The sequence below is a fragment of the Grus americana genome, chromosome 12 (assembly GCF_028858705.1).
Source record: "Grus americana isolate bGruAme1 chromosome 12, bGruAme1.mat, whole genome shotgun sequence".
Classification (NCBI taxonomy): domain Eukaryota; kingdom Metazoa; phylum Chordata; class Aves; order Gruiformes; family Gruidae; genus Grus; species Grus americana.
The window spans coordinates 73,382-100,405 of record NC_072863.1 but is presented as its reverse complement, the minus strand read 5'-3'; the positions used below and the strand labels follow the sequence as shown (position 1 = coordinate 100,405).

At 38.4% G+C, this 27,024-nt stretch overlaps 2 protein-coding genes across 6 annotated transcripts in view; one reads left to right on the top strand and one right to left on the bottom strand.

Annotated features, from left to right (window-relative positions):
- The window catches only part of LAS1L (LAS1 like ribosome biogenesis factor), a 28,636-nt gene extending 18,891 nt beyond the window's left edge, over positions 1-9,745 (top strand). The window contains exons 11-13 of the mRNA XM_054839671.1: positions 500-879; positions 3,347-3,488; positions 9,093-9,745. Coding sequence (XP_054695646.1) covers positions 500-879; positions 3,347-3,488; positions 9,093-9,183 — 613 coding nt within the window. The 3' untranslated portion in view covers positions 9,184-9,745. The remainder of the gene's footprint in view (positions 1-499; positions 880-3,346; positions 3,489-9,092) is intronic.
- Positions 9,746-11,876: 2,131 nt separating this feature from the next.
- The window catches only part of ZC3H12B (zinc finger CCCH-type containing 12B), a 59,444-nt gene continuing 44,296 nt past the window's right edge, over positions 11,877-27,024 (bottom strand). For 4 of the 5 annotated variants that reach the window (XM_054839668.1, XM_054839669.1, XM_054839667.1 and 1 more), the window contains 5 exons: positions 22,669-23,443; positions 19,578-19,717; positions 18,604-18,838; positions 18,405-18,511; positions 11,877-17,928 (listed from right to left, as the gene is read on the bottom strand). In XM_054839668.1, coding sequence (XP_054695643.1) covers positions 16,508-17,928; positions 18,405-18,511; positions 18,604-18,838; positions 19,578-19,717; positions 22,669-23,279 — 2,514 coding nt within the window. In that variant the 5' untranslated portion in view covers positions 23,280-23,443 and the 3' untranslated portion in view covers positions 11,877-16,507. The remainder of the gene's footprint in view (positions 17,929-18,404; positions 18,512-18,603; positions 18,839-19,577; positions 19,718-22,668; positions 23,444-27,024) is intronic. The other variant, XR_008579000.1, reaches the window with a different exon arrangement.

Below are 27,024 nucleotides of genomic sequence, written 5' to 3'. Positions count from 1 at the left end.
ACGCTGAGTTATAGCTGCGTTCCCTTCCCTTCCTTTGCATCTAGTAGAAACGGAGGCAGGTGCATATAAAGCCCCGCTTGTTGCTGCTCATCTCCCCATTGATTCTACAAAGAGAAGGAGGAGAATTTAAAAGGATTGAACCTTTAAAATGAAAGCGGAGATTATCCGGGGAGGTATTAAAGAAGCAACCTGGTCAGAAGAAAAGTGACTTGGTAGCAGAGATGTGACCGCTTATAGAGGTGATACGAATTTAGCACAGGTGGTAACTTTTTCACATGAAAACAGCAAAGCAGGAATTCGGTTAGAAATATCACAAGTCCTTAATTTTAATCACAAAGAGGGAGTATTCCAGCATCCATCCACCAGGGAATAATAGAGGAGATACATGAGCAGGCTGTCCTGGAGGAAACTCACACTTAAAAGGCTGCTCAGCCTGATAAGCCTTCATCTGGAATCTTGTTTGCTTTAAAGACTTTTACATTACCCTTTTCCTTTCTAGGATCCTCACAATCATGAGACCTCGCTTGCCACGTTCTTCACGCAAGAACCTTCTCTATCTCGCTTCTGTTTACACGGAAGGAGGTGGCCCTTTGTCCAGTCCAGCCCTCTCTTCAGACTGCAGTGAACAGCCAATTTACACTATAGAGAGCTTACAGTGGAGGGCCAGGCAAGAAAATCAGGTTAAAAATCAAGGGCAGACTGTAGAGAAACAAGAAGATGTGCTGGAGAGAGATGATGGTGTGGAGGAGGTGGAGGAGGAGGAAGAAGAGATGATAACTGAAACAAATCCTTTGGAAGGACTCGCTCATTCTGGTAACATGGTGGCTATTGCTGAGAAAAGGGCAGCACTGCAAGGGTCCGCCTGGCAGATCACTGCAGGTAAAAAATGACTTTGTAAGTCTTAGACAATCTTCAATGCTAATTGAAACGCTAAGGCATCTCAGCCTTCTGAGCCTGGCCAGAATTGAAGTGTGCTTCAAAATCATCTAAATGCCAAATCACTGAAAACTGTTTTTTTCCCAGTCTTCTGTTTATGTACAGGAGTCCTCTCTCTCAAACTCTTAAAATACCGTGAGTGCTTTTTCCAGGAACGTGTTGTTACTGCCTCATTAAATTTTTTATCAGGCTTTTCCAAACTGTTTAAAAGTTCAGTGTATCCAATTGATGGGGCAGCATATATGCCAGCTGTGAGTGGCAAAGAAAATATGGATGGTTCTTGGACTTCTGTTTGTCTGACTTGGGAGTATTTGAAAGCACAGTTTGGCTGTGCTGGAAAGCACCGGTCATTTGCTCGTAAGTTCTGTACTGCAGGAAAATTGCTGTTATGACATGGTGGCAAGCAAAAGAGAGGAGCAAGGCAAGTTTTTAGAGGAAATAAACAGTACATCCAGTGTTTTGTTAGCTTTATTATGGTAGCTGTACTTTCTCGTTGGGTTGGAGGGTTCTGTAGCTAAGAAGATTTTTGGACGAGTGATTTATGGAGGGACTTGAAGACACGAGGAGGAGGTTGGTGGAGAGAAGTTGTAGCTAAAGGGATGTTTAAAGGAAGAAGAAGAAAAGCAGCCATTAGAAGACAATGAACTCTTACACCTCATTCACAGGGAAATTTTCCCAAGTCAAAAAAAAAAAAAATCTGCCTAAGCGGCTTGGTTTAGTTATGCGGAAGTGAACAGCTTGTTAGAGCTGGACGTTTTGAGAACAGGAGCAAAATTGTCCTCTGCACCAGTGACTTTGGTTCAGATCAAACAAAGCTTTCACTGAAGGAACACACATTTTGTCCTGAACCACCTGATTTTTGTGAAGATTCTGTTTAGGTTGTTGTTTGTGGATAAACTTAATTTCTGTTTAAATAACATCTGTGTGGTTACTATCCTAAAACAATTGGAAACTATAGCCGGTAGGTTTGTACAAACCCATGACAACATGTGATATATCAACTATTGGTTGTTCCCCAAAAAGAAGGCTTTGCCTGTTAAATATATATAAAGGTAATTTACCTTACAGCTGCATTGGATGTTACTAAATGCTATTTCTGTCCCTTTTTTAATTGTACAATTAGAACACTTAGAAAGCACTCTCCTATGTCAAGATATTTTGTTCTATTAAATGCCCAATAATGGTATAAAAGGAAAACCAGATAAATCTGCTGGTTATTTAGGGCAACACTTGGGTTTTTTGAGCAGATAGCAGATACACAAAACAAATCAGTTTCAGGCAAAGAGAAAGAAATGTCCAAGTTGTTCATGATTAGCAGGGGTCTCAAATAGTCTCTGTAATTATTCGTAGCTCTCTGGAGTTGAGTGCCTTATCTTTTGAAGGCTTCTGTCTGCTGGTCTTTGCTGAACTGCTAATAAGCATTCCAGAAATAAGTGTTCTGGTATCAAGAAAACACATAGGCTTAAGAAATCTTACTGTCAAAACAGTGACAAATAATAATTTCTATCTTTCATTTAGTTAGATGTGACATAAGAATGAAATTTAAAGGGGGATTTCCCTATTGGGAACTGCCTCTGAAATGTTGGCACCATAATGAAAAGGAGCGGACTCACTAGTGTTATCATTTGTGATGGGTGGTTTCCCATTGCACAGTTTCTGGCCCCAGTTGGAAGCCAAATTTAACAAATGTGAAGTCATGGAGAGGAAATAGCAGTAGGTGCTCATAAAACCAGCAGAATTTCCAAGACATTGTCATAGTCTTTTTCTTTGCCATCTCGTCCCAGCCCACCCGTCTGTCCAGAATTGCTTTATTGGTTAATTAGGCTTCCCTAGCCTTATACTCTTCTGCTTTTTTGGCTTCAGTTCTTCTTTAGTCACTGTTGCACTGTTGCTGTGCAGCTGCTAATTTCAGCAAATCGTTAAGAAGCTGATGCTTAGTCTCACGGGAGGAATGAGCTACTGGATGCAAAGGTGCTGGTTTGTATCTTCGTATGTGTACAAATGGCTGTTTCCATTTACAGAAGTATGCGGAGTAATTTTTTTAAAGTAAGTCGATGTGTATGTTTCCAATGGAAGTATGCTTAAAAGAGGAAGGTAAATATAAAGGGTTGCTCTAGAATACTGTGGGGTTTCTTTTAAATCGACGTTGTCTCACAGTGGTTTGGACAAGCAGCACTGTGTAGATCTTACATGACTCCAGCTGTGTCCCTGTTGTCTCACATACTACAGTGACTTTCTTGGGAAGAGATAGTAAGGTTAGAAATAAAATTAGTTAAAACTATAGTTCAAATGTGTTTTTGCTGAATGGCTGAGTTGCATGAGACAGTATTTGTGGGTTTGGGGGGATCTTGTTTTTTGAAAATCTCTCTGGGGAGCTCAGACTTCTTGTTTATGTACTGTTTTTACCCAGACGAAGTACGATGGAAAGACTTTCCTCTTGGAAAACTCCCAGGTCAGACAGATGACCCTGATGGTCTCATGTTGGATAATTATTCCATGATGTCCCTGCTTGATCAGCCAGTGAGAGATGAGTGGAAGTCTCCCAATACAAAGTGAGTAATGGTGTGGGCAGGACTGTGCCCCTGAACCATGAAATGGATTTGTCTCTCTGTGGGTTGTACTACATGATGTGAAAAATTAAGGATGAAATTTACTTTTTACTTCTGTTTGACTAAATAGTTTGACCCAGATATCTCTAATATCTACTAACTGCACTTCTCATGGATTTTTCAAGTAATGTGTGCGTTCGGAAGGACCTTTGCAGTGCTGGTGTAATAGCATAACAGTCTGCTCTTCAGACTGTACCGACAACTTTCAGTGTTGTCTGATGCTGTTAGTAAGATACAGTCCGCTGATCCCTTAGAGTTACTAGTCTGAAAGTGCAGAATTTTTAAAACAGGCAACTGAGAGCTGTTGCAGAATCTGCCTGGTGATACTTGGAGATGAATAACTTTAATGGGAAGAACTGTGGCCTTCCAGTTAAAGCATTCGGGACTAGAAGCCTTGGAAGTCATTTAGCCTCCCCCAATATCAGTAGTCCCAGACTAGCTAATCTTGTACAGGAAGGAGAAGTCATTCTAAAATGCACAGTTGTTTGCTGAAGCACTTGAGGTGCATTAGTGGGAAGGCCTGAAGATGAGGAGAGAAGGTAGTCACAGGAGGTGGCTTGCTGCAGGTTACTTTTGTAACACCTGAGGAAGGAATTGGCTGTACGTGACTGGGTGATGAATATGCTGAGATTTTCACATCTGTGAATGCAAACGTGTCTCTTTTCTGTATGATTGAAACGGAGGCTGTAGCATGCTTCCTGAGTAAGGTTTATGTCACTGCAGTCCCATTTTTTCATCCTATGGTTAACCCAGCGTGAGACAAACTCTCTTCTCCTCGCCCTTCCCCACCACAACAGGAAACTCTTCCTGCTTGTTTGTACTGCGTTAGTCTGACAGTATGCTAGCATTGTTGATGGACACAGACAAAAGTTAATGCTACCTGTGTTACTGTGACAACTCACCAGTGTCATAGGAAGTTACTGCATGAAGCCCTAACAGTCATCCTTCGAAGCTGAAAGAGTGTACTCAACACTTAGCGCTCTGCGTGTGTCTCCTCCATCCTTTCCTGTCATCAAGTCTGAGAGCCACTACTTGTAATTGCTGCTGTTCTCATTCCCTTCTGGGAATGTACTTTTGTTTTGCACTCCTTGAGTCTTTTGCACTATCTGAAAGTTAAATGCAGTGGCATAATTGGCAATGAAAAATGTGATTTCCATGGTATCCTTTGAGGAAGCCATCTTATAATCTTACCATCTTCACTCCTCCTGCTCTTTCTGAAAGAAACCGTTGGAAAATTAGAAGCTACTGGTGTTTAGCAGTTTCGAAGTTATTAGTGCAGCCTCAGCGGGCTTGAAAACTCAGCTTCTATTAACTGGAGCTCTGATACTCAGCCACAGTGTGCTGGCATTGCCCAGTGACCTTTTCAGAGCAGCAGCTAGTAATTTAAGCTGCAGATCTGACCTCAGTAAAGAAACACCAGGTTGTCATGGAAATAATGGTAACGTTCTGTAAGGCTTTAGTTAGATCACCTGCTGCTGAATGAGGCTTGTCCAGTTAAACCATCCCATTGAAGACATTTTAATAGGGTCATTATTTCACCCTTTGAAGTCAAAGGAACTTGCATGCTGTAAGCTGTCAAATCAATTTCATCACATACACAATAGGAGATGGGATTATATGTATTTTAATCCAAGAAACACTTCAGAATATAAATGAATGGCAGTTACTTTCTTAAACACTTCATAGGATAACTTTGTAATCAGTGATTCTTTGCCTGTAGTTGATGGGCTCAATCTAGTAGCTTCCAAAAACCATGAATAACAGTGACAGTCATGCAGCCTGGGGTGTTGCTTTGGGAAGAGCGGTTGCACATATTCATATTTTCACATATTCAGAGTTGTCTTCAGATTAATTTCTGGTTCCAAACCTTCCAAAGAGCAAGGTTTTCATTCTCCACCCTCTTGGTCATCCTCCCCAGGACTAGTCTGCTCTTTTGCTGGTTCAAGCCTGCTGACAGGGTATTGTTTCTGCTTGATTCATCCAATCGAAATGTAAAATTAGCATCTCAGAGATTGCTAGGTAATCAAAAAGAAACTACCCTTTCCTACTGCTCTTCTTTCTGACGGTCCAAATACTTAATGAAGTCCTTGGTTCCACCACTTCTATGAGAGGCAGGACCAAACCTGCCCCTCTGTTTATCGAGAGGTTAAATGAGTTATCCTTTCTGAGTCCTCTTGAATGATGTTAATCACTGGCAAGACGTATGCTTTGAGTGCTGCACGAATTTCCTCTCAGGCTGCGAGGAGAGCGGGTAACCATTTGTCTTCTGATAGTTTATCATCCCAAAAAGGTGAGTAAATCTATACTAGATGCAAAAAACCCCCTTTTGATTCAGCGGAAGAGCCCTTTGGTGTCAGCCAGCTATGAATCGTGTTTCTTGCAACATGTTCCATGTTGGGAATAAGGCAAATTCCTGGAGTTTGTGTATCTGCTTCTAGTCTGCAGAGCCCCGGCACTCTCACTGTAGTCGCAAATGGTAGAATACTTGATCTCAGAGACTTCAAACGTGAAGCTGTTTGACTTGAAGTTTACGTAGGTGAGATCACTGATAAGAATAAGGAGCTGCAGCGGAGTTCTAATTGGCTACAGTAATCAATACTATTTGGCATCTAGCCAGCAGGCTCTGTCAAGACACAGGGGTGGGGGGGTGTGTTTCTCAATGTGATCCTCGTTGACTCTGTTGATTCGTCTATGCACAGTAGGTGGAATCGTTGTTACGGAGGCTGTAATGAAGTACATGTGGAGTAGCATGATTCACTCACTGCTCTAGCTGGTTTGTAAGCTGCTACTTGAAACCAGCTGTAGCATGTGCCCTTTCTGACTCGTGTGTTGTAGGCTTCAGGTGTTCTATAACGCCAGTATATTTCTTGGGACTGGTTTCTAGAGTAACAGGAATTAAAAATTGCCTAATGATTCCAGGTTCTTCTCTACAAGCAAAGGAATTCCTCTAGATACAAACTTTATATCATACCACTAATGTCGATGTTAAAGGAGCTAGAACTTGGCCATACTAAAGTCTGCTGTCTCAAAATCCACAGCACGTATTACTCAATTCGTGTGTTAATAAAAATTCACTAAAATTACTAATAAACATTTTTTTGTCATTTTGCTTTGGACATCAACGAAATCTTCGCTAGTGTCAGCAGGAGTTAGAGTGAGTGCTAGTATTGAAGTGTGATTAGTTACAGCTTTACTCTGACTGTGGAAACATCTCTGTTAAATAAAATATGGAATTAAGAATAGAAAATTTTGGTGAAATTATCATGAAATATAAAAACGCATCTTCAAGTAACATGATATAATCATAGAATACCCCAAGCTGGAAAGGACCTCGAAAGATTATCTGGTCCAACCTTCCACAGGAAAGGGAGCCTAGATGAGATTATACAAACTCCATCCTTGCCAAATTCCTCTTATCTAATAGACTAAGCTTGATAGCAGGAGGGGTGGTGCAAAAGACCCCCAGAAGAGGAAAAAAAGCCACCATCTATTTCTGAATTCCTGAGAAATGTGAGTATTTTTGAAGAGAAAACAGCAAGCAGCAATTATTGCCATGGTCAGTGTCTGTCCCCTCAGTCTCTGTCCTGGGAATGACAGCAGGGCTGTGAAGTCATGAATGATGAGTATACATCACAAGGAAGGAAAAATTATGCCATTAGCAGGCTGGAGTCAGGGTAATTTCCAACAGCCAGAGGAGGACCATCAGGTCGTTACACTGGGTGTGATAGCTGCGATGTTTCTGCGTTGGCTTTGTCTGCAAGGCCTCTGGCAGCGTCTCATGTGAACAGAGAGTGTCTGAGAGGTGTTTTGACCTTAAAGGAGAAATCATCTGTCCCTGAGGAGCTCTGAGCAGCAGCCTTTGCTATATAGCCAGTCATTCCAGTACTGAACATCTGGAGAAGGCATTGAGTTTTTGTGGTGTATAGCTTGAAGTTGCTGTATAAATAAAACTTTCCAAACAACTCAGTCTTGTTTGCAGAAATTATTTTCTGTCTTCAGAGGTTTTTGATTTTGTTTTAACGTGAGACGTACGTTCCTGCGATGCTTGGATACTTTGGAAAAGCTTGCAGTTTCTTCCTCCCTGGTCCCAAAAGATTGTGTTCTTTGGTGTGTGCTGTGTATGTGTGTTGTCAGAGTTTGTGGTTAGTGTTGCTGTGGCAAGCTCTGAAGCTTTGAATAGCTGCTGTTATCCTCAGGCAGACATTTTAGGTTTTGTGATAAGCATATGTGCTTTTTGTTTTACCTGACGGCAGGGGCAAATTTGGCAAATAGTGACCACTTGGAGAGTTTTCTGAGGGCGGAGTTGCTGACGTGATTGCTTTAGGGATTGCGTCAAGTGGTTGCACTGACATTTCAAAAATGGGATTCATCATTTAACGGTCATGGATAATGACTGGATTTTGTTGTCCTAAGGATGAAATGCGTAAGCAGGTAGGTGAGAGGGATGGTTAATATGTGCTGAAGGGTAAAGACAGTGAGTAGGCAGGGAATATGTTCTTATCCTGTGGGATGCTAGGTTGTAGCTAGGAATGCACGAGCTTTCCTTGGACATAAAGAATAGAGCAAGTGAAAAACATGCACAAGACAACCAGGTTTTCCCTTTTTCTTCTTCACAATGCCAGATACCAAGTTTCAAGTGGATCCTTTAAACATTTGTTTTCTTGATAAAATGTAGCTTTCACCTTCACCATTCTCGTAAAATGAATAAAAATGATAAAACAAACCCTTATCTCCCTTATCTGGCATACTTAACAACATGGTGGTGACTTAAGTTCCTTCACAAAGTAAAACTTTGGGTAGGGAAAGGTTTACCTATGTCCTCCCAACTGTTCTTTGAGCCTGGTGCCTGACAGTGCCTATCTAAAATCCTACTTGGTCCTTTGCATGCAGTGTTAGCGAGTCACCTAAGTGGGTCATTGTCTGGGGGATCTCCTGGGACTCGGCCCTAACTGGGTAACTTCTGCAATGAAAAGGGATTTTATGCCTGTTAGAGTGAGCCTCCTTCTAAAATTAGAAATTACTTAGCGTGGTGGGGGTATCACCAAACAACAACTTCCTTTAAAGCCTCTGCAAATGCACTCATTTCTGTGACTTTGTAAAGCCATAGGAAGGGCCAGTTTCCATGTGCAGGATGTGTCGGCGTTGTAACACTTGTGACAGGCTGTTTTCAAGTCGACCGCTTGCTGCGTTAGCATTTCACCTGATTAGCTTGTATTCCTAGCTGCAAAGCACAGATGAAGGTTCAGAGGAAAGTTGTTGGGTGGTTATTTCTGAAGTCGTGTCTCCCTCACAATTGTTAGTAACTGGTAACCTTTCCTTTGCTTTGTGCTTTGGTACCTTTGGCGCCTTGGGACTATTGCCTCTTTTGAACTAACTGATTAAGGATATTCCAGCAGCTAAATGTTCAGTGCTAAAAATGAGAAATGACATTTTGTTTTGGAAATAGAACTTGTTAACAAGTTTAAAGTGTATATCAAAATTACTTTGGTGATATCAGCTTCTAAATCAGCTCAGTGCTTATGTGCTTTATTTCTCTTCCTCTCATAGCTCTGCAGAATTGAATATTCCTGTGACAGGAGGATTGTTATGGACCCAGAATGACTTCCATAAAATAAAAAGTGGCCTTCAACTTTTCTAAGACAGCAGAGTGCTCTGCAGCTTTCAGTACTGGACAAGATAAGTAGCATGGAAGAACTAGTAATGGTGACAGGGAAATAGCCACTCTAGGATTATTTTTTTTTGTGAAGATTTACTTATTTTTACCACGTAAAGTCAGTATTTTATAAAGGGTGGTGTGTTTTAAGTTCCATGTGTAGTAACCATTGTCTTGCTTAACCACTATCGTGAACTTGTAGCTCTAGTTGATGTTTGCCACATAGAGTACTTCAGAATCCCTCAGTGTTCCTTTATTTTTTTCATGGTGAATAAATAAAACCAACTGAAGGCAAACCTTCTTTCTGGATCCCTTTTTTCCTTTTTCACTCAGGTATTCTGGAAAGTGCATGATTTTGCCAGGATAAGATTGTGCTACAATTTTCAATTAGCTAGGATTTCCCATGAAACTTAAGGGATCAAGCCTAGTTACAGCATGGCTGAATGCACTGTAGTGCATAAATACCTTCAAAGATTTTTTCTCACTATTTTTTTGAAGTGATAGTCCTGAGGCCACTACTGTCTCTTTTTAATAAAAGTTTTCCACCTGATGTTATTTCTCTTCATGATTTTGCTGAGGTTGATAACTAATACTGTGGTCTTTGAGAGCTGGTGTGATTACTGCAGAAATGGACTAGAGTACCTTGCTGGAAAGTTGTTGAGAAAAAGAACTTCCAACTATTTTTTCCTAAATGCAGTTTTCTTTACCTGTATTAAAGGTTCTTGGAACTTTGAGGCTTCTGCAATTACCTGTCAAAAAATCAGTTTAAGCCTATCTTTACTGCAGGACTCCTCAGTAAGAATTCGTTGGAGTGTATCTGCTAGAGGGTAAGACAGAGCCTTTCTCTGAGTCAGTCTAATAACTTGCAGTATTTACAAACTGAACAGAACTAGGAAACATGTCAGTGCAGCACTGGGAAATGGAATCTTTTTAGTTCTTTACTGCTGACATTATGTATCTCTTTCTACAGAACATCAGCGCAAATAGGGACCTACAACTTTAGCAGTACGTTGGATAGGATTGAATTGCAAGTTTAGAACAGCAACTTCAGGAATGCTTTGGGCTAGCTCTCAAGTAAAGGCTTAGCTAAATCTCCATAATGTATTATTTCTTTATTCTGATTTTTTGTCATCCTGTTATACTGCAGTTACACTTTACCAGACAGCCAAAAGTTGTTTAAAAGGGAAGACCTGTGCATTTCCTTCTCTAAAAACAAGCAGTGCTAATGCAAACAAAAACAAACTTCTCTTTCTGTTAGGAAGGACTTTTCATGTATTGCCCTTCCCCTTTCTAGCATATTTAGAAATTTCTCCTTTTACCCAGCAGTTCCTCAAGCTTATTTAGGAAATTTTGAGTGAAGGGGATTTGTTCTTTTATTACTGTATTTGCTAGAGTATGAAATTACTTAAATTATTGTATTTGGTATTTCTGAGATCTGTCAATGCAAACAAGCATAACAGTTCAAAAAGGAAAGGGTGATGCTGACAAAATACTATGCTACATATATTATTATTTTCCCTTTGGTAAAAGCTTAGTTGGTAAAATTTGTTTTCAACATGCTAATTACTGTCTTTGCTAGAAGCATATTCTGAGCGGGGATAGGAAAGGCAATGTCGATGTATTCCTAAATTCATTTTTCCTTTGCGTTGGGTAGGACTTCTTGAGACTGCTTTCTCCGTATAAATTAATCTCTCCAGACAGATTATTACTGTCTGAAAACACATCTCCAAAGGGAAGCTGTGGAAAGGATTGGAGATAGAAGCCAGGACTAGATAGAATAAATCACGCAAATAGGAATTGCCGAGGACATTAAGGCCTGGGTCCGCTGCTTTTGTGGCCTGTGACCCCTTTGGGCTTTTGGCACTTTTTGAATTTATTTTCAGTGTAAGTAATTGGGTAGATGAGTGGAACCTTATTAGGATAATTTGTTCTTGGCTAGTCAAGTCTTTCATATTCTGCTTACTCGTTCCCTAAGGCCTGACAACGCCTTCAGCTCTACCCAGGGGTTACCGTTTGGGGGAGAAAACTGGAACAGTAAGACTACCCTGTGGAATCTAATTAGTCCTTGTTTTCAGGAGTGGTACACTTGAGGATGTAACTGAAGCACAACGGGCCTGGGATTAGGAAAAAGCAACTTTGCAACACAGGTATTTTTATTGGTTTTGATGGGGTTTGTGCTGTTGTCTGAATCACCTTGTTCCTGGCCCTTGTGAGAACAAACACGGTAATGAAGTTCAGGCAAATCCAGATAGAGATGATCTTTGTCTGTCATTTTCCTTTCATTAGCTTTACTCCCTCTTCCCCCCACCCCCAGCAAGTTAAAGCAGTTCGAGTCAAAGCAATGGTAATAAATGACATCATTAAGTCTTTAAATAGCAAAAGAAAATTTGTGTAATACAGACATTGACAAAGGATTTACTCTGACAAGACAGCGGTACCTAAATAGTACTTTCTCCTCTGCTTTTTAAAGAAAACTCTTGTCCTGTTCCTTCACAGATTTAAGCACAGATGGAAAATCTGAACATTATGTATGATTTCAGAATCTGGGTATTTTTCAGTAAATCAGCTAAAAATATTGAGAAATAATTTGGACAGACTACAGCAGTTGTTTTAGACAAAACAGCATTTTGGGGCTCTCACCTAAAGAGGGTTACGAATAAAAAGCTAGAAACAAATAATCCAATGGCTCTCAGTTTTATTAAATAAGCAAAATTTTTTATATATATATAAAGTATAACACGTTTCATATTGTTAAATAAGTGTGCAAACCTTTTACACAGAGCAGAGGAGGGAACAGGTAATAGCCTATATATTTCTCTTAGATTCTTCTCAATTCTTTTAATACATTTACAAACTTTAAATACCACAGACCAAATTCATAGATACTGGATAATGGCTCCAAAGGCTAACCAAACACTTGTATGAGAATAATCGAAGTGATGGTGCACTTGCATTTTTCCAATTGAAATATTACAAGAAACACAGTTTATAAGGGCTCTGTCACACGTGCGCGCTATGGGTACCTAAGAGGATTATTAAAGCTGAATGCTTACCATAGAAATAATAGTGACAGAGCTAATGATCTGACTACTATGAGTCCTGTAGTACTAATGCTTCAGGTAAACTTTTGGCAAGTCAAGATAATATTTGAACTCTGTGGAGCAGTCTCACAGAAATGATGCATGTTCCTTCTCTTTAGCATGGAGTTTTAAAAATTATGTAGTCAAAATGTGTGGTTTGATATACATCACAGGTATATCTCCATGTCACCAAGCCTTTTTTTAACGGAATTATTTGTTCAGATTCTTTGCGTGTTCTGACTTTATCATTAAGAATTTCAAAATGCCAAAATTCACGATTTGAGGCAAACTGGCATTAAAAGTATGTGGGGGGGGGGACTCACCTAGATAGATGTTGTGTTGTTTGGGGTTTTTTTAATGAGGATTGTTCTACTTGTTCTAAGCAACCATACCTCCACCTTTTATTTTTAAATTTACAGTTAAAGCATTTTTACAAAAGCTAAACAGACTCATGGTAGTGAATGAATTACATGCAGTACCAACTAGAGCAGTGCACACTTATTACTACAGAGATTTACGAATACCACATACTGGTTTAACATCTGTTTTCACTCATTTTGTCATTAAGACTTACATTATATTTGGGTCAACCAAAAAAACCCAAAGAGATTTATAAAATTTTACAACAATTAAACAGTAATGTTTAATTCTACAAATGAATAAAGCCAACTACTGCAGCTCAATACGACAACAACAGGACTAACAGTAGTGAAATCATCTGTATGTACAATTTAATATATTACTGACATGTAATTCTTACAAAAAAAACATTAAATAACTTAGACTGACATCTCATAAAGCATCTGACTTTTGATTCATGAATTTAAGGTTATACGCTTTTAAGTGACAAATTATGTGAAAGTAATATAGCTAAAGATGAAAGATCAGTAAATCAGAACTCCCAGAGAACTCTGGCCCCAGCAAAGGACTAGTCTACTGCTTAACTCTCGCTGATTGCAATAGGCCAGGATTTTGCCTTCCCACTTTTTTTTTTTTGTTTTCTCGCCTAGAATTGCAATTTCATGGATTTTATTAAAATATAGTTTCTAGAACTGTACTCTTACAGTTTTAAAAACATTTAAATACCATGCTCTCAAAAAGAGCATTTATACAAAGTCTTATATTTACAATATAGACAGTTATGATCAGGTGTTAATAAGATCAACTCTTCCATGTAAGAAGAAATCTAAGCTTATGCGCTGAAGATTAATGTGTCAGTGTTTTAAAGTGGCTTGTAAACATATCTGAGAACAGATGTGGATGACTGAATTATCACTTAAAGTAGTTGATTAGGAAAGACTACATCACATACAAAAGTTTCGTTACCTCTAAGGAGGACTAAACCAGCACAACATTTGCAAATTATTTCCACAAGGCTGCACTGCCAGTTCTGTAACTCTGTGCATGACAGATGCTAATAGTTTGTCAGAAGACGACGATTTGCCTCTTCAAAGTGCCTTGGGGAAATAGTATGCTGGGTTTGTATTGGCATAGCATTCTCATTGTTTAAAAAGGAATTCTTCTATCAGTAAGACAAAAGTTAGTGAAAATTAAAATGACTAGACAAATCCTACAAAAATGAGTATCTCCATAAACCACCCAACACTTCATACGGAAATTTCTGCTCAGTTTTCCACGTTAGAAAACATCAAAAAGACCTACTAAACCTCTCTTAAAATAGCTTATCTTTATAACTGGAGAAGAAGGGAACAAACATTTTTCTACATACAAATATTTAATTCCATGCAAGATGGAAAACATGAGTGCACAATAAACTTCATTTTATACCTGAATAATTTATAAATTAATCCATTAAGAATAAAGCAGGGTCTATAGCAATTATATTGTTACATTTTAAACACATGCAGATGAGTTAACAGCAACATTTTTACATAAAGTTCAGTGCAAGAATGTATCTGCTTAATAAATAGACTAAAGATAACTATGTAATGCTTTGAGGTGTACACGCAGTATCTGTGCACATAATAAACTGGTTCTGAAAAGTTGTCCTTGTTTGTCTATAAACTACAAGTGCCCATTTTAAATAAAAAAAATCCATAATTATTCATGGGCTACTTCCCTGTGACACATGGTGTCACAAACATTGTGGTGAAGATGTAATACTGAAGTTAATCTAGAGATTATTTATTATTTTTTATACACAGTTTTTATACAATCAAGAAAAAGAGATACAATTTGTATCAACAAACAAAAGGTCATTTCTGGTTATTTGAGGCATTGCTCTCAGCTGCTTATACCATGCAAGAGAAGAGAATAAGAATTAATAGCAAATTAAAAATATAAAATGCTGGTTAGTAAGAAATGTTTTTGAAAACTGATCAAGAGTTAAATCTGTTTTCCCCAGCTATTACAAATGTCTGAAGATATTTTCCCCCATTAACAGAGATGATAACCAACTAATTAAAAGTTATTTTTAAACACCAAGTGTAAATACAGAATCACCTTCAAGTTAACTCATTTTACATACATAATGACATGGTCATTATATATACGCTACCTGTACCAACACAAGAATATTTGTTCTGTGTGAAATTATATGGTTATCAAGTATCAGTAAATTAACTGTAGTTGCACCTGTAATTGTGGTTTGTTGTTGGTTTGGGTTTTTTTGGGTTTTTTTTTTTTATATGACAGGAACATATTTTGCACATGATAAAGAGCCTACAAGATATTTTGAATCAAACCAACCATTACAGTAACACAAGTGGAGGAAATGATATAACTTTGTTCCTCAAACAGATAACTAGAAAGCAGCATGCAAGCCATTATCAAAACACCAGAAACAACCCTGACTGCAGCCTCACGTTCCGTGTGTTTCACAGTAAGAAACATTTAGGCAGTGTCACACCTTCTCATGAAGAAACAAAAGGCCATAAACCAGGCCTTCTCAACTTTCATGAAAAAAACTACAGTAGAAGTCAACAAGTCCTAGCTCGAGACGTATCGAGTTAGTAATGGTTCGAAATGTTGAAATATACAATGGATTCAAAAAAGGGCGTCCAGTCAGTGCAGCTTAAAAAACAATAAATGCCTCTTTTGGAGACATTTAGCTACAAAGGTTCCCACCCTGAGCAAGATACCAGTTGCACAAACAATGCCACACAAAATTATCTCACCTGTTGAGACAGGAACTCTAAAAGCCTTCATGAGGCAAATGCACACCTTTGCGTGGATCTGAAGAGCAAAAACCAGGCCAGCTTTGCCAGAAACCCAAACTGTAGCATCTCTTTTCGAGAAGCAGCCTTCCCCCTCCACCCCATCTCAAGTTGATCTTGTACAGCCACCTTGAATGTTACGCTCACTCAGACACCATTCTTGCCCCCAGAGGAAGGGCTGTAGTTACTGATGAACTTCCCTGTTAACATCCAGTTTCTGCTGCTTCAGGTTGAGTAAGCCAATCTACATAAAACTGACAATTTATTTTCAGCTTGTCTAGCCATCTGAGTCAGCAGCTGCTTACTGCACAGTTGAGAGGTGATTCTGAAGAGAGAAGCTACAGTTAAACATCTTTTTTAGTTTCTTGACTGGCGCTCACGCCTTCACACTCCTTAATGTTTTGGTCCTAATTTAGTAAAGTATTTGGCTTCCGTTGGATTGAGCCATCATATTGGTCAACATAACAGATAAACTCTTGGGGAACAGTTTTGAAATTTAAGTACCAACAACAATATTGACATTCAAAAGCTGAAATCAGTTTTTTTCTTTTACAAATGAAGTATTTTCATTTTTGTCAGGTTTACTTTTTCTTCAATATTTAATATGCCAGTAGGCAGTGTCAAATGACAAAGCTGAAACCCTAAAAGTCAGCTGGGTGTGTATAGAGCATACTTTTAAAGGCCGATTAGGTATCTATAAGCAAATTGAAAGTTTACATTAATACATGCAATATAATTGCTAACAATAATTTTGTAGTAACAGCTTTGAGACACTGAACTTGACATTGTAGTTCTTAATGAGCTATCCATGCAGCAAGGTATGCATTTCCTATAAAATACTATTAAAAATCCCTATATTTAAAATCTTAAAATTTACAATACAATCAAATCTATAGTGCCTCAGCATGTATATGATTGCTACTGTGTACAGAATTTTATACTATCTTAGTAGAAAATATTTACAATAGATTGGCCCCTTCCTTCTTCATTTAAGTTTTCCTCCAGATCCTGTATGCTGAATAGTTGCATTTATCCAAGAGAGGCTGTAATGCTTTAACGCCCTGTTCTTAATTTGGCAACAATCATAGCTGCCAGCTGTTGTGCATCTGTCATGTGGGGATTCTTTTCCATCACAGAAAGGACAATGCTTGGAGGGAAAATATTGCAGAGGTTCTTGTATGTTTGATACTGATGTTCTGGGATGATATGTGGTTCCCGTGGCTCACCACATATCCCAATCCAGGGATTCCTCCAGAGTTGCTCCATCTTCTCAGGCATGCTTCTTACCATTACAGGTTCATAACACGGCTGCATAAGGTTGTTACTCAGTGGATACGAGTGATAAGCGTAGGAGTCTGACGCGCATGGTAATGGATCCCAGCTAGCATGCTGCTCTCGACAGAGAGGTGGTCTTCTCTGCCTTGTAGGGTTACTTTCATAAAGCCGTGAGTCAGAAATACTGTCCATTCTTGTCATGACCAAGGCACGGCTTGGTTGTGCAGTTGATGGATGGACATTTTGAGGCACAGGGTATTCTCCTGGACAACTGGACCGTGCTCCAACAACTGGATGCTGGGCATGTAGGCCTAAGTGGGAAACTGACTGTTTGCGAAGGGATTGCTTAGGCTCTTCAGTTCCATAACTCTGAACTCTATTTAAGGCTTCATGGTAACCATGGGAAAAAGGCTGAAGACGATTTTGCGATGGCAGTCTGTGGATCTTCACATTGTCTTCTGGACTGGCATCTGCTACACCCAGATACAAGTCATTGTAAGAGGAGTAAGAATCATTACTTGTATGGCTTAAGCAATTGTCAGGACAAGGGCTTGAGTTTCTAGAATACATCCCCTGGTCCATATCAGCCCCGTAATAATCTGTGTTACGGATACTACTTATGCTCAAGTTGGAGAAATCACTGAGTAAGGAATAATAGCCATGGTCCCCCAATGATTCATATTTGGGATACTGGTCAGTATAGCTAACTGAGGCGCCATGGCTATTGGTGACTAGTATAGGAGGATATTGCACACTGGACATATGTTCCAGTGAGGATTTCTGATGCATGAACTGTGAGGAACCTGGCACCGGACTGCTTGCAGAACGAGTATTTAATGCACCAGCTGCATGGCTTTTTGGTGGAGGGAGCGTTGGTACACTTAATGCAGAAACCAGAGACGGGACAGAGCTGGCCTCGGACTTCCGGGCTACTGATAACTTTTCCTCAGGCTCCACAGCTACTGATCTAATGCTTGGATCTGACTGACGTTTTGGGGCAATGCGTTTCACTTCAGAACTGATTTCTCCTTTGGAGCTGGATGGCCCTGTGCCACATTTGGCCAAGGCTCCCTCACTCATAGTTTTCACAGCAGATAATTTGGCACTTATTCGAAGCTCATCCGCTACTGACCTTTGAGGCTGGTTTGCCCGTTCTGGGTGGTAATATTTACATTTGTGCCCATAGGTGCACTTTTTACCTGGAAAAAAAGTGTTTTCAGGTTAAATAAACCAAAACCTAATCAATACCACCAGTTGCTATCTTTTTTCTTTATATCATTCACCACTTCTCAACAGTAATATTTCTAAAGTAACCTCCTTAAGGAATATATATTGCATATACAGTCATAGACTTTGCTACCTGTATCCACGTGTATCACTGCATCAAGGGCAAGACACATCACTTTTCTTCTACTGGCTCATGGTTTCAATACTGACAATATACTCAATGCCATATAAAACAAAACAGCTCTAACACAGTTTGTATAGTTATGAATCTGCTTCCTTTAATGCAAACCAGAAGAAAATAGCAAAAAGCTGTGTTATCCACAAGGTGTATCTGGTAATCCTTAATTTTCTGCTACATTTTTTTTATTAATATGTGTATGAAGGGTATAACAATGAATATGGTGCTTGGATGGCCACATGAAAAATTGCCTGACTTTTAGACACTTACCGTAAGGACACGGTTGTTTCTTATGTTCAGGAATAACTGGCCTTTTCCTTAAGAAATTTTCAAGGCTTGGACCATGGCGTCCTAAAGGATCATCAGGAGGCATAAATCTAAGGAGAGAGAAATGAAGTGTGAATTTCAGTTTTTACTGAGGATTCTGAATTAGCAAATTCCCTTACTTTTGAAGAAAAAAACCCCATACTTGTCATTCACAAAAGAATACATTAGCAGCCGCTCCTCTATGAACTTCTTCCATTCTGGTTTTTCATTTTGAAGATCCCGATAGTTGTCATTTGATACAATGATGCCATCTGAGTCGAAAGCAAGTTTTACTATGAATCGATCATCATAGCAAACTACTCTTCTTCCCTGAACTCTTCGAGATGGGGTGAAAACAAGAATTTTTTCTTTCTCCAATTTACGTAAGATTTCTTGATCTGTAAAGTAATTTCAGTTGAGCAGCTTTTAAAAGAGTTTTAGAAGAAAGAAATGCAGCCTTTGAAATATGAAACTTCTTGCTTTAATTTCTGACAAAGTATTTTGTAATTAGGTTCAAATATGGTCCCTGTTGTCATTAAAAAAATGTCTAGATGCAGAATGCCATTTTATTTCTGAGGTTTTGAAAGCACTAGGTAAATATTCAATATTTAAGCTTCATAACCACTCTACTCCTCTGTAAACAAGCATGTACTTTTACTCAGTCTTCCTGAACACATCAAGAACTCAGTTGTTAACTGTATTACAATAGCCTTCTTGTTAGCTAGCCTAGAGTAAAACATAAGTACTTTCTATGGGTCAAAACACATGCTGCCTCTTCAGTGTTCAAGGTAATCCTACTAAATGAGTCCCTAGCCTAATACTACTGACTTTATACTCACCCCGCAATTAAGAATCAGTTCCTATATCTTTAATAACGGGAAAATTATGACTACTACCTCTCAAAAGTGTTGAAATGATCCAGTAATGTTACAGTAACGTTGTGTGAAAACACAACAATTCACTGGTGAAGAAACAAGCATTTAAGTTTTCAAACAAACAGGTGAGTGCAACATCGTGCAACATCACATCCACAGCCCAGTATGTAGTACTCATCAGAAAGATTACATGGTTGTGTCTTAATGCAATACTTTTTTTTTCTTTTTAACCAAAGGGTCAGAGAAAATACTGATCTGTTACCTGTAATTGGTGCATCAGGTCGAGACTGTTCTTTTCTCCATGCAGGTACAAACACAGTGATATCTTTATGCCCTTTTTCCAGAAACCAATCAACAGCTAGTTGAATCCCCCGACAGGAAAATCCTTCTTTATTCCCATGGCTGAAGAACATGCAAAAGTTTTATAAACATTAAGGACAAAAGTTACATTTGGCTTTGGTTTTTGTTGTTGTGGTGGTTTTGGTTTGTTGGTTTGGTTTTTTTCTTCTAAAGCTGCCATGGTCTAAGGTTACAAGGGAAACAAAGTCTGTATTATTAGACCAGATTACATAATTGGAAAAACCCAATTGTCCAGAGCTATTCGGCCATCAGATTACAGCAACGCTGATACTTAAAACTCTAGAAATGGTGAAATTTCACTATCCCAAAACAAATAAAGATCAAATTTTTCTGCTTTTTCATTTTATTAGCTGAGTTAATGAAAAATATCACTTTCCCCAACAAATTGAGCTTACATAAAATAGTACCATAAAAAGTTACCAATAACAGAAAAAGGAGTGAACTAACAATGCTGGTTGTCATGAGCGATAGGTGCTTTTAAACATCTAGATTTAAAAAATGAGTTTCTTTAATAGTGTTCTCCATTTTTTGTTACGACTTTTTCTCTTTAAGGGAAATAATTCTCTCAACGTTGTTTAAGCCCCGCCCCCACCAAGAAACACACAGGAGTCTCTAAAACAGCACACAATTCAGATAAAGGGGTTTAATTTTTAAAATGGCTTAAGAAGTCTCTGCAAAGGAAAAAAATTCTTCAGCAGTTTGACAGAAACTAAGTAGAATCTTAATTATGAATCTTACTCAGTCTACCTCATGGGTGCACCTATCTTGATTTGCTAAAGATAGAGTGAACTAAAGAATCAGGTTTTAAATCCTCTCAGGAAATAGATTAGGAATGCATGAATAATACATAACCATGTATATAAGAGAAGACTATGACAATTATTATATCCTTAGTAGTTAGTCTACACAGGTAAGAGACAGACACAGATCTTTGCATTATGGCTGGATTTCATATTTAGATTCAAGCCAACATTTTCTTTGGCTGAAAAACAGAGTGCATATATTACTGCTACACCATATAATTGAATAATAAAAACTAACAGTTCTGGTTCTTTTCAACTAATGTTGTAACTACTTGAGAAAAAAGTGTTCTGCCCTTTTTACTAAAAAAACCCCCCAACAAACCAACCAAAAAACCCACAAAAAACCCCCCAACAACCAACCTCCTTTGTTGCACTTCAGTTTGGCTAGCAAAGTGAGCTACTTCCAAAACTGCATTTGAAAGGGATAGACTAGTAAGCCAATGCTATGCTATGCTCTTTGATGCACACTCTTCAAAATGTATTAATTCAATTTTTGCCCCCTCCTTTCTCAACACAGCGGCAATTTTTGATCAATTGTGATAGGATTGATGCTGTCCAGTTAGTTTTGGCACCTACCAGTCATTATTTCTGGAGAGACTTATATATTAATTTGTGAAAGGGGAAAAAAAAAATAATTAATTTCTTCAAATCATTTCATTCATTGCAAAAGTTGCTAACTGATTCACATCAGCAAAACCCTCACTACGAAAGAGTGGCTGAGTGGCCAGGTCAGGGAAGGTTACACAACGCTGTAGAGGCAGGGGAGGCCACGCGCACCAATGACACTCCCTATTAGAAAAAAAGACAAGGGGTCTAGTTAGCAGCGCTGGGCAGAAAACGCAGGAGAGGACTCTCCGCAGCAGCCCTGAAGCGCGTGGGCAGTCCACGCAGTTGGCTGTAATTAAGGAGGCTTTGTGTCGCTATATAACGCCAGGTACTCCTCCCGCTACTTAAAGCGGCTGGCATTTGACTGTACACAAAGTGGCACCAAGCTGCTGCACCATCCTGTTCCAAGCTGTTAGTTCTGTGTAGCTTCCTCCAAAACTGTTTACTTCAAGAAAATTTCAATACGGAAAATGCAAATGGCTCCATTTTCCATATATATAGCCACCTTTCAGTTACAACATATACATTTTACCGTAAAGGCAAAGCCTTAATTTGCATCATCAATAACTGCAGTATTTTTAAGCACAGGTACAGAAAAAAAAAGGAAAGAAAAAAATTAAATCGAATATTGGTGATGTTGCTTTACAGAAACATCTTTTGGATTGATGTAACCACAACGTGGCACTGGAAAATCCTGTATATAAAATACTCTGATAGGATTAGGGATGTTTATGTATTTCAAAACTCAGAGTACTTGACACATCTATAAAAATCTGAATTTTCTTAATACATTTAAAAAAACTAATTCAGATCACAAATTCTTTCAGAGCAGAAAACTGATACTAAAGGAAATGTATTTTGTGAACACTACCTGAAGAAATCTTGATATCACTGATGGCTAAAGAGACTGTTTAAAGAACTCCCTCATAGAAAATCATGCTTTCTCAACGATAAACAAATCATTGGCTAGCTGAACTGTCTACTCTACAGACACGCTCAAAAGTGGCATGGGACAGATACCACTTGAGTTAATGTTGCCCAAGCAGCCAAGCGCATGCGTGTACGCACGTCTGAAATTACAAGCACCGTATCTGTGTGAGTCAGCATGTTTAGCTCATGCACATCCCTGTACCGATACAGCTAAATTGCTTTGAATTCTGAGCAGGCTGCATCAGCAGGAGCTCAAATACCCTGAAGTCCACTGCATATCATCAGCATACACTGCATGTCATTTTAGAAAGAACCAGGTTTTCCTCCCGTATTTGGTTGCCTCTGGACATTAAAGAAAAATAATTTTCAATATTGTTCTAGTACTTCAAAAGATTAAACCCATCCACAGAAAAGCACACTACAGCTAGATTGCTAAAACAAAAGATTTGAGGGGAGAACTTTGTTTCAAAAGGAGGGGAGAGGAATTAGAGTAACAGCATAATTAAAAGCCTGGACTAAAAAGTCCATAAAAAAAGATATATTATCCGTGTAAATACAGTACATGACTTAAAATAATTTTGCCATTGATGTTGATTGTTCTCATAAATATTTTAGTGATTTATTCTTTTCAAATGTTGTGACAGGGAGACCCACCTCATAGCCACATTGCTTCCGTCAATGACAATTGGCCTCAAGTTATCACTGTTATCCACAACTTCATCTTCAAGTGACAATTCAGGGCTTGCTATTTCCTTTGGGCAAGGGCCTCTTGGCACCACAGTACTAGTGGTACCGCTGGCACTGCTTTGTCCCTCTGATTCACTTTTGTTGCCAAGTCTCACAAGCTCTGCCAGAACATCATTGATGAGCGCATCTGCTCCCAATTTATTCAGTACGGCCTGGATCTGATCTCCCGCATACCCAAGCTTTAAAGCAAAATCCATTTTAGCTTGGTATTCCTTGTCCAAATTTGTTTTGCATTCATCTAGCTTCAAGTCTTGTGTGATACTGCTCTGTGAAAAACTTGGGCGATCCAAACAAGGGGACCGACAGAGTGGCCGGTGTGGTTTAGTGGAAACCTCCTTTTCTCTCCACTGAGTATTGCTACAGCTGCCTCTGAAGTATGGTTGCTCAGGTTCACTTTCTGAGCTCGTCCATTCCTCAGATTCAGCACTGCATTCCCCAGCGTCTTGTTCCACGTTTCTGTCTTCTCTGGAGTGCCTCTTCTCCATTTTCAGCTTCCCTACCATAGACCAGGCCGTCATCACGTTCAGCTTCCAGCCAGAGATCTCAGTTCTCTTTCATTTCCAAAGCCACCTGGAATTCATACTCAATTGCATTGTGTTGGCCAATTAAACATTTACACGAGTCTGGAGTTAATTTGCCTTGCTTACTATGTTCTGGCATAAACAACACCAACATGAAGTTCCTTCAAAAAAAAAAAAAAAAAAAAATTAGCTTTTGACAAATTCTGCGAAATACTCAACTACAATGATTTTGTTTACAAGTCAGTAGAGGTCTCTAGTCATTCACATTTCTGTAAAAATTGATCATAATAAAGCATATAATTATGTTGTCTTTTTAATCACACATTAAACTCTCTTTCCCTCCCCCAGTTACTCTACGTACAAAAAAAAATTACACTTCCCACACAATAAACTTACAGCTGGGATTAATGGAGTATCTCAGTAATATTTAAAGATAATACAACAGAAAAGGGTGACCCACCACTTTTACTAGAAACCTGTCTTTACAGCCGTCTGCTGCAGGAACAGCCCGTCTACATCAGGAACAACTGTGTGGAGTTCCAGCATGCGTAAAATTTAACACAAACCATTTCGGCTTCTTGCAGTAAACTTGACTTGTTGGTTCTGACAGTAAACCCTTACTGAAAGCTGGCTGTTAGACAGGCAGAGGTCAATAACAAGATGCACAAAGGTTCTGCACAACGATCTTCTTGTGCTCTCTTTACTGTACCTGCTGCACTGAAAATTCCAAAATCAAGGATGGATATTACTGCATTTTGTCAGAAAGTCAGGATAGACACTCATAATTCTTGTCTTATACCAGAAGAAAAATTGTTCAAGGAATTCTAGTGAGAGGTCTGACAAACTAGAAGTTTCAAGTGACCTGTGAAGGGCTGAACTGATGTCATACAGCCTTTGAAAAATAGTTTTTAAAAGGAATTGCACCTATAGCAGTGCATGTTTTAGATAAAATAGTAAACTAAGACCTAGATATAAATACACGTAACTGGAGAAAATTGATTACCAAAGTAATTAGCTAGAGGCCTACTTTCAGAAAGTCCCACTTTCCTCTCCTCTGTAAACCAGCAGACTTGAGAATGCAGGATCCAGCGTGAGTAACGAAAAATAATGATGTAATAGCCTTGAAGAAACCGTTTATATTAAATCCACTTTCTCATTTTGATAAATCTTGCTTTTGTTAAAGTCACCTCTTTTAGATGTAGCTACAGACAAAGAGAAGACAGACTGAAAGATAAAAAAATGAAAGGGTACCAAACTTCTGAAAGAGCACAGTTTTAAAGCTACATCTACTGCGGAGACTTCTGTCAGCAAAGATGTAGTCTGAAGAGGCATGAGAAGCATGATCCTGGATTTAAACAGCAGTCACAGAAGACAGACCTAATATTGACACCAGTATTCCAATATACCTTTGCTTTTAACAGTATAACCAGTTACCTTTGTGTTCTGACAAATGCTGTACATACAAGCTGTGGATGCGTGAAAAGCTCTTTCCCAGGATTCCTGTGAGAACTTTTGTGACACAAAATAACATGGCTTGGACACTGGAACAGAGATTGGTCAAAGATGTCCGTTCCTAATAAGCTCCTCATGCACCCAAAAAGAAGTAAAAATAAAATAAAAATTCAAAAGTATAACTCACGGGGTTTTTTGGGGTTGTTGGTCACTAGTGTAACCAAGAGTAAATTTATCTCTCTTTCATGCACCTTTTTCGTCTCCTCTCATGTCTCTTCCACTCCTTCAGACTATAAACAGGCATTAAAAGATGACAAAATTTTCCTCAAAAGAGAACAAGCACTCAGCCAAGTATATGAATTATTTATATACAGGACATTATCAAATACACTTGTATTCAAAAGCTTTTTAAAAATCCAATCCCTGTCTCCCCAAGAGACCACAGTGGCTCTTACTTAATTACTGTGGTCTACCAAAACAGCAAATAATAGGAGAAATACTCCCTTAATGTACAGCAGCGTAACTCCCTTGATGTACACTAATGCCAAATCTAGGGACTAAAAATAAGTATTGGAATCTGTCTTGGGGGAAAAATTGTGTCTAGCATAGCTAGAAGAGCATCTTTGACATTGTTCTTTTATTATTTATTTGATTTTTTCCCTAAAAAATAGAACTTTAAATTTTTCCACAGAACAAAGTTCAGTAGATAGTGAAATCAAGAGAATAATAATGGAAATGCTGACATGCATGAATATATTAATTTAGTGATGTAAAACAAACATAATGAATATAAAACCAAAATCTTACATACTAAAAATATCTTTAAAATCAAAACCTGATTTTTTTTTTTTTTCCTGGAAAACAGTATGGACATTTTACAAAGCATTATAAGCCACAAAAGAAAAATGAAGGAACCACCAGTGTGCACATAAGTCAAAGCTTATTCATTCTGAGTTTTCATATCCTTTCATTTTTAGGTAATAAGATGCTAAAAAAATCATAGTCCCTAATATACCACTCATCTCAGAAAGCTTTCTTCCTTGATTATTTCCCTACATTAAATGGTGGTTTTCTGTTGCCTATGGGAGTATTTCAGAGAACAACAGGTCTAGAAGAGTGATAAAATTTTAAAATCAAAACCATAAAAATGTCAAAGTATCTCTAAGACAAGTCCCTATTGGCCTAACAACAAAACCCTGAAATTGTCTCAAAGTGAAACAAAGATTATTAATTTGTAAAACATTTACACAGTAATATATAATTACTTTAAACAGGCCAAACAGTAACATTCTACAAGACTGCACTCTAATTTATGCTCTTTTGTTATACATCTTACTTGACTATGGTAAATTTACATATTGGTGGTGACGGTAGATATACATCCAGAATACAATGAACTCCAACCCCAGTTTCCAGTGACACTGGAAAGTACCTACCTACTAAAGGTGGGTATTTTACGAATTTCTGTTTTTACAAATGAGCAATTTTAGGTAAATATCTTAGATTGAAATTTTATTTATTTGTGTGCTTTGTTTGCTTTGGGGATAGAGATATTTCATATTCTATTCAATTCACTTATGACCTCTTATGAGTGGCTAAAAGAGAATTACTCCCATCATTAACTGTAGAGCGGGGGGGAAAGGTTTAGAAGAAAAAAACTAGAGTATTCTAAAATATAGTCCTAGTTCTCATATCACGTGAAACACAGTCTGAGTGAAAATTTCTTTTGATGAATATGAACAGCAAGATTTTCAGCTACAGCTGTGTGGTTCTTAGGTAAGCAAGAAAATTAAATAGCAAAGGTGACTAGCTTCACCGATAACCATTAATGGTCTCAAAATTATTCCAAGCAGTGCCACATGTAATGGCTCTTACTTGTTCCTGTTCTTTTTGTGATACACATACATGCAAACACAAACATACGTGCATGCAGAGGGCTGCTCAAAAGCCTGGTTTCCTTAGGAAATCAAGCTAATTAAAGAAAATGCTAATGACTTATACCTAAAAAACCTGAAAGGCCAAGTTTTGAGTCAATCAACACTATTTTTAATACAGAAGAACCATATTCTAAGTCCTTTGTGCAATATGGAATAAAAACACAATTTCCTTGCCTTTGAATGGAAATTCCAATGATGATTAGTTAGGTTTAGTTCAGATTAGGTTAGATTTAGATACTTGCTGGTCTTTAATATTATTCATTCAAAGAGTATCCCTCTAAATACTTAGATATCATTATTATTACCGTACTCTGTATTTTCATTTGAGATAATTTTCTCTTGCATAGCACTAA